Raw genomic sequence first — 17,170 nt, 5'->3', positions numbered from 1 at the left:
TGAAAATGTAAATTCTACTACAGAGATCTAGTAAAGTATTAAGTTTATCCGCAGAATAGGAACACTCAATAATATCATGATGATACTTCTGCCGCATACACACATATAGTAGGTAAAATACTTGTATACTACAGACTACAAGTTACTCGTTTGAGTCTGACACTGATTAAGTATTTAGTCCAAGGTTCTTAAATATAATTTATTTACCATAACACTGACAATAAAATAAATAACGCAAAATAAAATAAGTAAAATAATAATAACCAAACAAAAACGATTATTGTGAGAGCAATTGTAGTGACGACGGCCGCAGTGGTTAATAAAAAAAAAGAAATAATATCATCGGCCTAAAACGACCGCGGACGCACGTGGATGGACGATTGACCAATGAGCGACTAGCGAGCGTGGGGACACCCGATGCCTCCCTTTTAGTATAAATGCACCGTCCCGTCCGCTGTACAGATCATACTGAATCCAACAGTGTTCTAGAACAGTCACAGCTAGTTCTCAACGTTGTGTTTTATTTTTCAACAGTGCTTTATCACTACTCACCGTTCAATTCAAAAATGGCGTTCATACAGGTCAGTATAACATAATATTATATTTTAAGATTATATTATGTAATGTTTAACGAAAAAAATGTTAGTTGATCTCGCAGAAATATTAAAATACTTGGCTACTTGTCTAAACTTGTGTATTATTTTACCGATCTATAAATTTAATACTGTATAGTTCAATAGTTTTATTACAATTGTATATGAGTGTTCTATTAAAAAATAAAATGACTATGTTTTTATACCTACATTTATTGCAAGTATAAAAATAATAAATAGTTTATTTTAATTTCAACTCTATAATTCGTGAACACTATAGAAAAGTTACATTTTTTTTTTGTATTTGTACTTTTATGAACTAATAAGTATTTGTATCAAAATCTCTTCAACCTATACTTTTTTTAAAAGGGCTATAGCAACGTTCAATTTCATTTTCATGACTACTTATAAATTCGGTGTTTCTTAAATCTAAAAGTTATAATGTTATAATATTAATAATATCCTATGTCCAAATTGATGAAAAAATCACACCGTTCCTTAAAATTTTCATTTTTGGAATTCATAACCTTTATAGATGGTGAAAGGAGATGACTATAAATGTATAAAATAAAAGATAACTAATATTCACGGAGGTTGTTATTGGCTGTATGAGAGACTTTAACGTTCGTTCGTATTTGAATGGATGATTTATTATTTGAAACAATTCGAAATACGTTATATTCTTAATAAGATTAATATAAAATTTAGTTATTTGGTATAATATTTAAGATAAAATGAAAAAAAAAAAATATTCAAACCGAAATATATATACATAGTAACTATAGTAACACGTAAAATTGTAAGTATATCTATGACGAAATCGACGAATGCGATATATTCCTGCATTCTCACATACATTTTTTCCAGCAATATATTCTTAAAATGTTATTCTCTTTAGTTCATATAAAATGCATACGGTTATTACACAATTATATATTATCATACCTGTACTATTCGAAGCACTTTACGATCTCACGCAGTATCATATCCATATAAATAGCACGCTGCACACATATTTATTATATATATAGTTTATTGGCATACGAACCACACACATATTATACATATAATATAATACGCAATCATTAGTGAATTCAATTCGTAATCACGAGAAAAATATAATTTCAAGCGCATTGTTTGTACGCGACACTATACCTGCAAGTATATATACCATATTATTTATAATACATATAATATAGTTTTCGACTTTCTACACGAATTCTCACAGCGGCGGTGTTACGCGCTCGTCGGGCGCAAGTCTATCCCACCGCGGCTTGTGCATTTATAGATATAATATCACATATATTATACGTGTGACCGTTACAATAATAAAATATACGTACGCGTCCGGTTTTCCGCGTGTTACAATTAATTAAAGATCATCGGCAGCGACGACTGACGATTGTGCAACACGCGCGTTGACCGCGTTTTCTTGCGACTATAACCCAATTATCGGATTCATTTTTCACGTCCATTGTGCGTGCTTGGCCGCCGTGCCATTGTCGTGTGTGCGAAAGAATAAAAAAAAAATAATTACATTCATAATATATATATATTCATATACATATACGCGTGCACCGCTGCGGAGTGCGCTTCTCGTCGGCGGCGCTAAATACCTACATGAATATATACATATAATATTATACACACGCGGTCGTGATCACACCCGACTCGATAAATTCCGTATAATATATACATTTAAATATACATGTAAGTTATATACGCGTTATGATATGTATATAAAATATATACGAGATCCGATCATTGGGCACGATTCGACGTGAACGATAGATTCGCTGTTCTTCGCTACGGCGTTATCGACTCGAAAAAAAACGCACACGGGTGCATATCACAACGTTATAATATGTTATGTACCTATACATAATACGCTGCTACAGTAGGGACGTAATAGCCAATAGGTACGTACACTGCAGATAATAATATATAGGTTATATTATATGGTTATACGTAAGTACCTACCTCCGGCAACGGCTGGTGCAGCAGTGGTGTCTTTTTATATCGAGATGCACGACGTGAGCGGATTGCTTGTAGCCGCTTTGCGCGGGCGAAGGTGTGGCGTTGGGGGCGGAAACTGCGCCGAGGAATTTTGTTCACATATTACGCGTTGTTTTCGTCAATAATTGTAGCCATTCCATATGGTTGTCCGTGGTTCAACGTATAAAGACAATATTATTGTTACGAACAAGGTCTGTGTGAATATTGTGTTATAAAAGTAACCTCAATATAATATTTCATAATATTATAACCTATACATATACGCATATTTTACATATATTACGATACCTCCTGATGTTTAATAAAATACACCCGCGTAAATGTAAGAATAATGCGAGAGAAATAACGAAGAATAAATAGAAAAAACAACATTTTTTTTTTTTGATAAATAATATCGAAATGTATTCGTGTCCGTTTGGCAGTGCACACTCGCTGCTCTCCTGTTGCACGTAACTTGCGGAAGCTACTTGGCTCACCGCGCTGCCGCTTACCACGGCGCTGCACCCGCTGCGATCGGTTACCATCACGGCGGCGCACCTGCCGGCTACCTTCACCACGGTTATGAAGAGGCCCCATCCTACGACTACGCTGCGTATCCAGCTTACTCGTCAGCCAGCACCTACCAAGCCGACTACCCCAGCTACTCCTCAAAACCCGTCGACTACTACGTGAGTGATGCACATCCTGCAATAAATAATACAATATATTAATTTTTAATACATTTTACATGAATAATACAATACATAATAATAATTATAACAATCCTTGTATCAAATGCCTATAGCCTACATCCAAATACTGTTTTGACTAACATTAAAATATTCTGATCACACCGATTATATATTTGGTTTCAATAAAATCTGAAGAAACAAAACATACACCTAAAAAGTTAAAACATATGAATTTTTCCTTCCCTGAAGTAAAAATATTTCGTTGATGTATATTACATTTCTTCGACTATGGACGATATATTAAACGTAAAAAAAATTGTATTATTCGTATACACATTATGATGTTGTAAATTCGATTTTACTTAATATCTTTTAACGTCGATAAAAATTTGTTAAAAATCAGTCATGACAATATCATATTATTATGAATATTATGTTTCAAATGTCCTATATATCCTCTTTATACAACACGTTTACTGCTCAGACGACTTGCACCGTTTCTTATTACCAATCACCGCCAAAAGTTAGGTCCATAAAAAATAAAATAAAATCCCTCCACATACATAATATTATCATGTCACTTCATTAACGTGCACAATATTGTTATGTCGTTTTTCTCATATTCTAAACTCGGAATGGCTACTGCAGTCGCCGCCTAAGTACTCGTTCAACTACGGCGTGAAGGACTACCACACCGGCGATGTCAAGGACCAATGGGAAGAGAGGGACGGTGACGTTGTCAAGGGTGAATACAGCTTGGTCGAACCAGACGGTACCACACGCAAAGTCACTTACACCGCTGACGACCACAACGGTTTCAACGCTGTCGTACACAAGTCCGGCACTGCCCATCACCCGACCCACGTCGCCCACGCACCAACCTACCACCACGCTTACCGCCGTTAAGACCAATTAATACACGAATTTACCAAACATTAAACCGTCGTTACCACACGTTATATTATTAAGTATTAATTTTTTAGGTATACGTTTCGTTTATAAGCGAACAACGTTAATATATAGTATATTATATATATAGCATATAATAGTAGAGTTTTTACCAATACCAAATCAAAAAAATATAAATAACACCAATGTCAATTCTTCCGTTTCGTACGGTATAATATGAGTACGAAAATCTTAGTATATTCTATTATTTCACGCTATATATACTATATCGAGTCTCTTTGCGTTAACTTTACAAAACTATTCCAATTCCTTCTGTCTCCACTCGTTGCTTTTCGCTGAAATATACCCGATTCTTATATTATTATTACAATTTTTTTACACGCAAGAAATCGAGTGAACTATATTAATATATTATACGTCCCTTATTGCTTCATCAATGATCTCTTTTCGATATAATTATTACACGATAACCGAATATCCCGACGTGCCTACTGTAGGTCGTATACACCTAATATACATTATTTCGTAATTATTATAATATACGTTTAGAATGAGGAAATTATTTTTACTTTAAAATTATTTTTCATTTGTTTTTTTTACACGGTGTTTTTTATTTAATGTCTACTATTTTATTATGTATTCAAATTTATTATTATTAATTTTTACACGCTTTCAAGAATTGTATACCAAATCCTGGGTATAATATTTCTCGATTGTTAAAAATGTTGTAGAAAACATACTTGAAATATTTTTGTATACTTTTTACTTGACCATTTATTGTACTCTGTTTTGTATATACATTTTATAATTGCTCATAATATATCTAAAACATATATATTTCTATATCTGTTTCATTTTATTGTATTATTTCTGGATAACTGCAACTATGTCGTAGTGAATAGCGATACTATTGCGACAACAACGATACCTAAACATGATATATATTTATATATCAATAATTAGGTAACTAGGCTAATATGCGAACGACAAAGTACGTAACATGCAAATAAACAATACTTTAGAGGGATTAAAGAAATAAGCAACTATATTCTATAATGTTAAATATTTACATTATAAATCGACTACCTATTTCGATTTTAATGTTATTCGGTATCCAAATGAACTAAAAAATATCGTACGTTTTAACGATTGCTGTAAATAATAAATAGGTTATACATATTACAATTAATAAATAATTTTCTTGTGACATTCCAAAAATAAAAAATAAAAATAAATATTGAATAGGAAAAAAAGTTGTAGATGGGCACAAACCCGGTACGACACCGATATGGTGATATATACATATATGTGCACACATAAACCACATAGCGCACAATGTACATTACATAAATATCTGTAAATAAAATATTATACATAGAATTATATTATATACATTTATAATGTACGGTAAACCGAACTCGGCACACGGAATCGTGCGCGTTTTGTATCGAATTCAGAATATTTGTATTTAAGGTCTGCAGCCTCACAATAATGTATCTATATACAGCTGGTGTACGTATATAATAACACGGCATATTCTATGGATTACGCGCTAGTTATATACGGTTGCACACGCGTATATTATGAATATTGGATAATAACGTGTGTATATATGGGGTATGGGTAGGGTAGTATAATATAATATATAGCAATACGGCGGTGCCGCGTATTATATGTATATATTATTATTCTGTTCTTATCATTCTCGTCGTGTGGCGTTGACCCTACAATAGTGACGCGTTATAATAAACAAATATTTCGCAACGATCGAACCGCCGCGCGAGGACGGTTGTCACGAACGAGCTCGGCGAACGGACACGACACAATAATAATAATAATAATAACAGTAGTAATAAACAATAAAAATAAATAGATAATGTAATACGTTATGACGCTCTCGCGACGATTATACATATTACAAAGTGTGGTGTGGGGAAAGGGAAGCGTATTTTCCGCATTTGTGTGTTGTACCGTATTTTTTTACGCCGGGCGAGCCGAAAATCGAAAGTCTGCGTTTTGCGCTTCGCGGATCGTACGCCATTGTGATTATAGTAGTGTTATCGATCATGATAATATTAATAATATTGATTAATGAATAATGATTACTGTACGTGGCACGCGCTATTTATTATGGGTATTAGCAATTAGGCGGTCGCGGTTATGAGATCGACACGCGCGGAAAATGTAAATATTTGCTAGTCGTCACCGCCGTAACGAATCGATAAAAAAAAAAATAATAATTCCTAGTTCTAATGTTAATTATTAATTGACGACGATACAATATTGTATGTATTACGTGCACGCGAGTACCTATATTGCCTATACTTCACGCCGTGTTCAAAACCGGCCAATACCTATGTATAATATCACTATATCAGGTATCAGTTATTGGAGTTAAATAAACGTATCATAAAAAATATAAATTTTTATATACATTCAATTTTTTTATGACCAATTCGCATAATGACTGTGAACATTTTTGATTTTATTTCAATTTTGCAAAACTTGGTAAGTACATACAAAACAAGACCAACCTGGCCTTATAAGTAGGTAGTTTTAAATATATTATTTTATTATACAGAAAGTACCTATATGAATTTAATTATAAGTCTTACCTGGACTTTTTGAAGAGGGTGCAGTTGTTGATTGATTTCTCCGCAGTGTTTATGGTTGGCCGGGTATGCACGTGTGACCTTATCCATCCAACATGGCACGACGTTGTTTAAAACACGAATGGCATACAATTTAGTAATTAAAGATACGTCAATGTTGCGTTTTGATTAAGTAAAGTTCTTTTATACAAGGTTAAGCGGACACGTTGGTACAAGTTTTTTCACTGTCCAACACTAGTGTTGTAATATACTTTTATATAAAATAACAGCTCTTTGTAATTCACTCGTTGTCATTAGTTAGGATTTGAAAGCGTTTGCATATTTTTATTGGTCGATCGTCCTGTAAAATGTTAAGCAAGCACTAAATATTATATTTCACAGAGATTTGATTATTCAAAATACGAATTTAAGCATATTTTAAAATTTTACGAACGTATTTAGTCTTTTTTAATATCATATTGTAACGTGAGAAAAAACAACGTACGATTTTGTGAAAATAAGAAACAAGATTTTATTAAAAATTGCTAATTCGATAAAAACATAAAAGATAAATTCTAAATTACTTATCCAATTATTATTGAGTATAAAATATTATAATAAATTAATAATTGCTCAACATTATTGCAACTTGTTTTGTATTAAACCAAAATAATATTTTTTTTATTCAGAACACAGATTTTACAATTGGTAATTTATGGTGCATTTATCATATAATAATATTAGTGCATATTAATAAGAACAAATAGTTAATGAAATACAGATAGAGGTTTTAACTATACTAGTATATTCTGCGTAAGACATAGAGAAAGTTTTTACTGCGGCCCTCTATCAATAGGTACACTGATAATAAAATTATTTTATTATTATTTCGATAATAGTTGATAACAATTGATTTAAAAGCTATTGACCATTATTGTACCACTTAAAATCAATGTCAAAATTATAATGACATAAAAACAAATTTAAAGATTTTAGGTTTTAAGTTTATATTTTTGATAAGGCACAGGTATTAATGAACAATAACTAATTCCATGGACTACAATTTTTTATAAGCCATAAACATAATTGAAATTTTGACTTTTATAAATCTGATCTCAAAATTATTTACAATAAAATCGGTGGAATATACATGTGTGGGTTTGACAGTTTGTGAGTATGGTTTAATAACAGTTTATAAATGTTAATATTTCAAATTAACAACTGAGCATATACTTTTTTAATGGTTACAAGTCTTAAAAAAAAAAAAAAAAGAGTTAAAATGTTTTCAGACTACCTTGTTTACACAGATTTTGAATTCTGTAGTTAATACCACAATGGCTAAAACCTACAAAGTATAATTTCTTCAATAGAAATATATTGTATTTACACACGTAAAATTGATCACATTAAACAATAAAAACTATAAAATAGTGTATTTATTTTATACAGCATCCATTCAAAACATATTTATTCAATTTTGATATATCTTATAGATAATAACAATTTTAGTTTTAATAATAATTCAAGTATTGAATTTAGTATATTATAATTTATAATAATATCAAAATTCAATATATTTACGGTATACATCTTTTAGGTAATATACTGGTAATTGTATTTTTATTTTTTTAAGAAATAACATTAAATAAGGTCATCTTATTAAGTAAAAAAATATTAACTTATGAAAATTACTAATATAAATTCAAATTTATTTTTTAGTACTATTATTTAAAATTTAAATTGAACAAACTAAATCAAAGGTATAATACATGATTTGTACATTTGAAAAAATAGTGGTTTAATACAAAAAAATCATAAAAAACATTCAAAATAAGAAAGATCCAAATTAATTATTAATTAATGTATTCTGGTTAAATCTTCAACCAGTTTAATGACATCATCTAAAGTTAATTTTGTCTCTTTTGCAATTTTTTTGAAATCATGATCATATGATCCCTGAAACATAAAAATGTATAAAATTATGTATCTTATAAGCATAATTTTTATATTTATATTTATATTGTTTCAAAATAGAATATATTGGGCGTAAACCAATTTCTGTTCAATGATGCGCACTGCATCTCCCACATAACAAAATTGGCTGAAGGTGGAAAAATGTGCAGAACTGATATATTATCTTTTAGTAACAGTATACATTAGTTAGATTATTAAATTAATCATATTATAACAAAAGTGGGAATTCAATAAATTTTATTGTTAAAATATATTTGCATTTACTATTTTGTCTAAATTTAACAATATACATACTGTATCTAAACATTTGTTAAAGGTTTTGAATGATAATACATTTATCTAAACCATCAGTCATACAATAAACTTTGTTATAAATAACATGAAAAAAGAAAAGAAATACAATAATGCAACTGATAAACTAAAATAAAATATTTATAAATTGAAACATACATTTATCAGAGAAAATATTAAGAGTTGTATCAATTTTATATTTAACACATTTTTGCAAGAATTGCAGTTTTCATTTATAATACTACTTTGAATTGTTAAGTCTTAAATTTCAATCATTTTTTAGGATAATTTTAGTTTTTAAGTAAATAAACCCGTGAATCATAATTAAAATACATAGTATATGTCTGTATACAATTATACAAATACGATAAACACATTCTGCACTAAAATCTTGGACTAGAATTATTGTTGCTTTAATAATTAAATCTATGATTTACTGAAAACCATCAAACATGTTTTAAAGTTTAAAAAATCAATTAATAATTATTTTCTCAAGTAAATAACATTACATTATGTGTATTGAATTTTAACTCATAACTTATATTACAATACCTGAAGTTCATTAACAACTTCTAGCATCTCTTTTTTTGATAAATCTAAAAAGCTCTCAATTAAATCTCCATCTATCAATGATTCAGCAGGCTCTGTTCTTATTTCAGTATGATAGCTTCGCCAAAACTGATGTTGAATTTTTCCTACTCCTTTAATTACTGATGCTAAACTCTTTTCTAAATCTGCCAGAAAGTCATACATTTTGGGAGTCAACTGTGTCACCAACCCTAATAAAATAATAAAACCATTATTAAATAACAAATTCATATTTGTTTAAAATACTTTCACATTACCTAGAGCTCCACTGCAAGTACCATAAAGAATACCTCCTTGAACTGATACATAAGTATCAGTGAAATGCTGCATTACTAATGAACCATGCCTGAACACATTTACTAGATCACCCAAGTGAAATCGACCAACTTCTTGAAGTCGATGTCGGGCTTCATCACTTGTCAATGTACTAAATACATAAAATAAAATATTAATAAAATATTTATTAAATTATTATTTTATGTATTATACATAATATATAATAAAACAATAAATCACCTGTCTTTGTGTATAATAAATAAGTTTTTATCATTTTCTGCACCTAAGAATATATCATCATCAATAATTTCTATGGCTGTTGACCATTTTGGATTGTAATCTCTAGCTATCTACTCGTAACATGTAAAGGATATTATAATATGATTCATTATTTATCATAAATTTAAGTAACTTACTTCATCAAAACTGCCTTCCATAGTTTTGTATTGTAACAATGTTAATGATCTCATTAAATCACCACAAAGAATAAAGTCTCCTTTAGTTTTCACAAATAGTGCTACAATATTATTGAAGTGGCTGCATTCAAGTCTTAATTCTTTTTCAGCAGTCCATTCAAATAATCGAACCTATGAAAATAAGAATAATTTGATAAGTTGGCGAATAAACAAAAAGTATCTACCCTAAATTTTACAAACACTCGTTTGTTACTAATTAAATCATATATTATCAAACATCCCACACATAATATGTAATTGTAATAAAAAATGTGTCAATTATTAAAAAAATAAACAAACAATTTATTAAGTTTGAAATATTAAATATAATTATTAATTTTTTAATTTATTTACAAAATAAAATCATTAACTTTCTAAATAATGTTTAATATTTTTAATTTCTTTAATTAGTTGATATAATTTTAAAAAAAAATTTGTTGTTTATAACTTTTTTAATATTATTCTAAAAATATTACCAGTAATGGTCTTTAACTTTTTGTTATATCATAAATCATAATCATAATGTATTTTAAAAAATCTTTTGAACTGAAGTCAAGAAAATAATCATAATTGGCAAATTATATATGATCAATAAAATGGATAATGTGGAAATATGCTCTTAAAGTATACATTGACCAGTAGTCTAATAGATAATTTTCTCTCTGTGAATATAGATGTAAATTGAGACCAATAGTATCTAACTAGTAGATATGTAGGAACTACTGAATATCATTGAATAAAATGTAGATTAGATTAGTACAAATATAACTCTATAATTTTGTGTTGTGAGGTAAATAAAATTCAAAACAGTAATACATCTGTGGCCCTATCTGTCTAGTAAATAAAATCTGAAAAAATAAATTTACCAGGTAGTTCTGTAACAACATATAATAAGCAGTAACCTATCCATAAATTTATACAACATAATATAAATTATAATAGCTAAGTATTGTTTGTTGTTTAAATGTAAATCAAAAGGCAATGCCTGTATATCTAGCTTATCCTAAAAAACTAAAATGTTTGTGGTTTTCCATACTAAACACTTACAAATAAAAAGGAAAGAAAGTACATACACCAACGTTAAACAGTATGTGCGATAAGAAAATGTAATATTGAATTTTTGTTGATTTTACAATCAAACCAGTTATTGCGGTCAAATTTAACTAATAGATAATAATAGTTAATAAATATTGAACTTACCGTACAATTAACTGCAGCTAAAAGTTTGCCATTAAATTCAGCCATAGCATAACATGCACCTTTTACTTCTTTCTCACTTATTTGTGTAAGTTTTGATGAAGAATCATCCCAATTAAATATGAGTATGCGTCCCAATTTGGGGTCTTGGTCTTCGGGATTCACAACAGCAGTTCCCAATATGTAATAAGTAGCAGGATCATCACTCAATTTTGCTGATATGATACTTAGTGCATATTCATTTGAGTTTAACTGATGTGCATGTAACACTATAACAGGTTTTGTAAAAAAAATATTATTAATTATTAATGCCTTGTTTTAGTAATTTGTATAAATAAATTAACTAACCCTCAAAAGTATTTTGGTCTAGCACAAGCATATTATGAATTTCAACTTCAAGACCATATTCACTATTTCCAATACTTAATGGTCCTTGATTACTATTTGCAGATGTACTATTTGGCATACGACTGTTAATTGCACCAGAAGTATTCTGAGCACTGGTACTAGCACTAGGTCTAGCTGGGACTAAATTTATTCCTTCATGAACATCTATTCTCATTGTTATTATACCAAAAGACTAATATATTTTAAAAATGAAATAAATAAATTAGATATGTAAAATTTTAAGTATTTGTTTGATAATCATACCTTGCTTGACTCTTGGTGTGCAATTCGTCGAGGTGCTTCTCCAAGAGGAATGGTACGAATATGTAGTTTCTGCATCTCATCAATTGTACCAATTATAATAGAAGTATCAGTTGCCATTGCCAAACTTTAAATTGACATAAAATTAGATAATTATATATATATATTTAATTTTTCAATTTATTTACCTATCTGGATAACTTTTAGTATTAAGTGAACACATGTGGTTAACTTTGCGCAGATTAACATTTGAGAAAATCAATTTATTATTTGATGAATATATTACAGTTGGGTGATCTGAACATGCAAATACACTTGTAGTAGCAAGTGATTGGAATTTTCTGATTAAAGTAGGTTGAGTACCAAGATTTACCTAAAATAAAAATATAACTGTTTAAGTTTATTTGTTATTTAAGTAAAATTATTTATACTAACCTTACGCTTATCACTTAATACCCCATTTTCAGGATTTAAATGAAAATAACATAAGCTACCATCTCCTAATGCACATAATAAATAGTCAATATTTTCAAATGTTACCATTAATATTGATCGAGGTATGATTTCTATGGAACAAAATATTGTTAAAACATATTGTAAATAATATAATTTGTAATAATTATTAATTATTATACTTACCTTCGCCTAAAGGCTCTCGAACAAGTTCTACAAAGTCAGGTAGTTGAAGTACTTTTACAGATATGTCCATCCATAAACCAACAGCTACCAAACTTATAGTTTTGGAAAATTCATCTTTAAATGAACAAACATCAAGACAAGATACTTCATGTTCTAATGTGATAAATCTTTAAATAAAGGTAAAAAAAATATGAAATATTTAAGAATTAAGTAATGAATATAATTTGTAATAAAATATATGAATGATTCATACCCATTTTGTAAGACTTTGTCCGCTCCAATTTCAATGTAATATAAGCTATTACCTGTAGCACAAACAGCTTGATGACCATTACATGATACTACATTGATACTTTTACCATCGGGTACATTCCATTCACTTATTAAACATTTGCTTTCCAGACAAATCAATCTAACACTAGCAGATGTTATTTGGACCATTTTATTATCCGATGTATTACCACAATAAAATGTTTGTAACTCAGATTGAAAACCTTCTAAATCTATTTCTTCTACTTCTTCTCCATTGTATGCTAACACTCTGCTATGTCCAACAAAAGATAAAACTAATGTATCATCCAGAAGACTATCAGTAGTAACACGTAAAGGCCACATTCCTTTAATTCCAACTAAATCAATTGTGGCCACTTCTTGAATTCCTATTCCGTTGCGTATTATTCTAAGAGATCCTTCTTTATAAGCTCCTTAAATGAGAAAAAATAAAACAATGTTATCATTTTTGTCTTTATTTTTAATAATGTTTAATGCACACCTGAACAAGTAACAACTTGTCCTTGGCCCTGTCGTTCTAAATCTATAACACACATATCAACAATAGGTCCTAAATTCATAAAAGTATCTAAAACAGTGATGTGTGAACCAAATTGATCAGGCTTTTTATTAAGTTTTATAAGTTGAGAGTCGCCCACTCGAGATGCTACATATATTATTTTGTTATCCAAGTATGTAAGGGATTCAGGTATGCTGATCTCTCCTGAAAAAGAGATATATATTGATTTAATAAAGGTGATAATTATTTAAATATAATTATGTACTATTACTAACCCAATAAATCAACTTTTGGATCTTTGATTTTAAATGTACCATCTGGATTTTTTTCATAATTCAGTAATAACATAAACAAATGACCAGCCATATCTCCAAGTAAATATCTTGTACCTTCTGAATCAATTCTGGCATAACATACTATTGTACTTTGCTACAAATATACATATAAAATACTATAAATGTCTTTCTTTAATAAATAAATTATATTTTACTTTTATGACAGGAGGAGAAATAGCAATAAAAAAGGAACCATTATGATACAAAACTGATTCTCGACCAATAATAATGGCACCACAGAGAGGTTCGGGAACAGGAATAATCATTGAAGCTTCCGTTTCAACATTTTCTTGTTTCCAAGGAGTCTGTAAATAATAAAAATAATAATACAAATTAGCAAATAAACTAGATAACTTCAAGAAACACAAATATGAAGCACCTTTACAAATTCTTTATCCTTTATAGATAATTCTTTAGCTTTAATGTGGCGGCCCATAGTATCCTGATGTATAATAATAATAGTTGGATTAGCACAACCATACAGGAAATCAATATCTTGTACTTCAACTTCTTCCATCCTAGCATTAAATCAAAAAATACACAATTAATATAAATTTAAATATAATAAATATAAATTTATTGTTAAAATATATTTTATATTGTATTATTGGATTACATTATTCTGCTTTAGAGGAAAATAAATTTATATTAAAACAATGATATATCATTTCTGTTATTCAATAAATCATAGTAAGTTTTAAGAATATTAAAATTAAAATTTCTAATACAATCAATTTGCTTTTAATATTAGTGAACAATAATCATTATAATTTCAGTTATTAATATACTTAACATATTTTACCTTAAACAATAAGCCTTTAGTTCGCCTTCTTTATCTAATGGTATGATTTTAAATAATCCATCATATAATTTTAGACCAATTACTCTTGCACTTGGATCAATGACAGCCATAGCACCGATCTCAGATATTTTTCCAATTTGATCTGATATAACACCATGAGCTTTTGTAACAATTTCAATATCACCATTTTCTGTTTGAACACATTCTAAAATCATGGTGTTGTATCGAGCAGTTACTACAAATAACAAGTCTTTATCCTTATGCTTGAAAAAAAATTGAATCATTAACATTTTTATAAGTTTAATCATGGTTTAATATAATTTTGTCATGAATTTAATACCATACCTTAGGGCGGAAAACTTTCATTATTTCAATTTTTCCATATAATGCTATTTCTTTAATTGGCTGCAAACCTTCTTCAGTGACTAAAGATATGTCTATACGATTAAATCTTGCAACAAGTAGATTACGATCAGTCGGTGATGTGAAATTTGCTAAAATTGAAAATATGAAAATCTTATAACATAAAAAAAAATTGCAATATTCACAATGACTACATAAAAATATTCAATAACTTATGCCTAACAGATGAAAAATACTAAATATTTAATAAGTCTTAATCGAAAAATATAATTGTTTAAAAATAAACAAAAGTGAGTACTAAAAAAACAATATTTCTTAGTATACCTAAATATTTAATAATTGAGTTATTTATGCAGATAAACTCAAATTAAAAGTTTGTTTCATAAATTAATTCAATACCGCAAGTGAGTAACCTGTCATCAAATACATTGAGAAACAGTAAAAATTTTCATAAAACCACTAAACAAAGCAGAAAATTACTTAACTGTTAATTAACATTAAAATAGCTTTATAAGCGCAGTCGCGGATTTAAACGTTTACACGTTCTGTAATGTAAAATATAATGTCCGGCACAAAACAAGTGAACGGACTTACGGACGATGTTGGCAAACAAATACTTATGGTACTTGGGTGTTGGGTTAAATGCTTTAAATCACGTACCCGAGATGCTGGTGACGACCGCTGTAGGCTTGTGAGCTGTTACGGTATAGAACTGCTGCATGGTCATGTCTGTGATCACTGATCAATTATTAGACTGCTATTATTTGAATCAGCCGAGTTTTTGGAGACAACGAACTCGTGTTCAGTAGTATCGTTCATTCACGTGTAATGAGCAATGTACGGCAATAAGCGTGCACGATATCGTGAAAAAATAATGAAGATTTAATAATAGCCAATAGGTATTAGGTATCACTATAGTTAATCTTCAATTAATAATTATTATTACTAAGGCCAAAACCGCGCAAAACGTGTACGGCGTAACTAGTAACTACCATTCGTCGCAAGTCACGGTGTCGTTACTTGTTGTCGTACCTATCGGTCGGCGGTAGACTACGTTATCGCGTGTCCGTACGGTAGCACCAGGAAAGCAGGGAAAAACTGTGTGGTACCACGTTATATTTATTTTGTTTTCCGTTCACCATGCGCCTGATATCCTCAAAACGCCGGACCGACCGGTATGGTATCATATACGACTGCGGTTGGTTTACGTTACAGTGCTACCAACTATTCCAGAGAAATATATCATCATTAAATTTGCATTATTATTATTATTATTATTATTATTATTATAGTGATAGAGCTGGTGCAGCGTGCAGCTGACCGCTACAGCAAGCAGCTGTTCCAAAAAAGTAAAAACTTGTTTCACAATAAAATTATTGTTTTTATTTTTCAAAACAATTACCTACTGAAAATATATCGTCTTAGACTTATACTTAAATTTACATTATACGTATACAATTATAGTACAATGCACAAAATAAAGAAACTTAACTATGTTGTTAATTTGCGAGTTTTTAAAAAGTTAACTGACAGAATAAATTGTAAAAAAAACAATATGACAGATCCGCGTAATGAGTAGCAAAGCATAGAAATATTATATTATGTAATAGCTTTTTTTAGTTAAATGTTTTGTTAATCTAATGTTTGTTTTACATGATTAGTATGTCATATAGATAAAGTTATTGAAAGAAATATTATTCGCCTTCCGTATTTAGTATTTTAGAAGCCTCTACTCAAGAGGTAAGAAGTAAATTGAGTTTCATTAAACACATTATAATATCATACACTAAATAATACTTACTTATTGCATGCAATTTAATTGAAATTTATCATTGAATAATAAATGCCAGATAATATAAAATAATAATTTAAAAATATTTTGAAATTAATGTTTTTCAATTTTATTCTTTAAATCGAAAATTTAAAATAAACCTATATGATTGCTTAACAAATAACTTATTTATATATTATAGTGACTAGGATACGTTGAATATTTTTGTTATCTGCTATCACCCACTTATTTCGGGACATA

General features: G+C 29.2%; 2 protein-coding genes across 2 annotated transcripts; one reads left to right on the top strand and one right to left on the bottom strand.

The window, feature by feature from the left end:
- The first annotated feature begins 427 nt into the window (after window positions 1-427).
- LOC113559405 (cuticle protein 19-like) lies at window positions 428-5,026 on the top strand. The gene is made up of 3 exons (XM_026965209.1): window positions 428-581; window positions 3,032-3,277; window positions 3,929-5,026. Exons 1-3 carry the CDS (start codon window positions 438-440, stop codon window positions 4,184-4,186), a joined length of 648 nt encoding a protein of 215 aa, XP_026821010.1. The 5' UTR covers window positions 428-437; the 3' UTR covers window positions 4,187-5,026.
- A 3,404-nt stretch (window positions 5,027-8,430) lies between these two features.
- Window positions 8,431-16,195, bottom strand: LOC113558016 (DNA damage-binding protein 1). The gene is made up of 19 exons (XM_026963545.1): window positions 15,799-16,195; window positions 15,121-15,269; window positions 14,776-15,038; window positions 14,353-14,491; window positions 14,129-14,278; window positions 13,914-14,067; window positions 13,621-13,842; window positions 13,102-13,552; window positions 12,849-13,015; window positions 12,645-12,775; window positions 12,398-12,582; window positions 12,213-12,336; window positions 11,910-12,141; window positions 11,565-11,830; window positions 10,326-10,496; window positions 10,150-10,259; window positions 9,891-10,060; window positions 9,598-9,824; window positions 8,431-8,736 (listed from the first exon to the last, which is right to left on the bottom strand). The coding sequence occupies exons 1-19, from the start codon at window positions 15,863-15,865 to the stop codon at window positions 8,638-8,640; spliced, it is 3,477 nt and encodes a 1,158-aa protein (XP_026819346.1). The 5' UTR covers window positions 15,866-16,195; the 3' UTR covers window positions 8,431-8,637.
- Between the last annotated feature and the right edge of the window lie 975 nt (window positions 16,196-17,170).

The sequence above is a fragment of the Rhopalosiphum maidis genome, chromosome 4 (genome assembly GCF_003676215.2).
Source record: "Rhopalosiphum maidis isolate BTI-1 chromosome 4, ASM367621v3, whole genome shotgun sequence".
NCBI classification, from domain to species: domain Eukaryota; kingdom Metazoa; phylum Arthropoda; class Insecta; order Hemiptera; family Aphididae; genus Rhopalosiphum; species Rhopalosiphum maidis.
The sequence above is the reverse complement of the archived record's forward strand: the minus strand, read 5'-3'. Positions and strand labels throughout refer to the sequence as shown.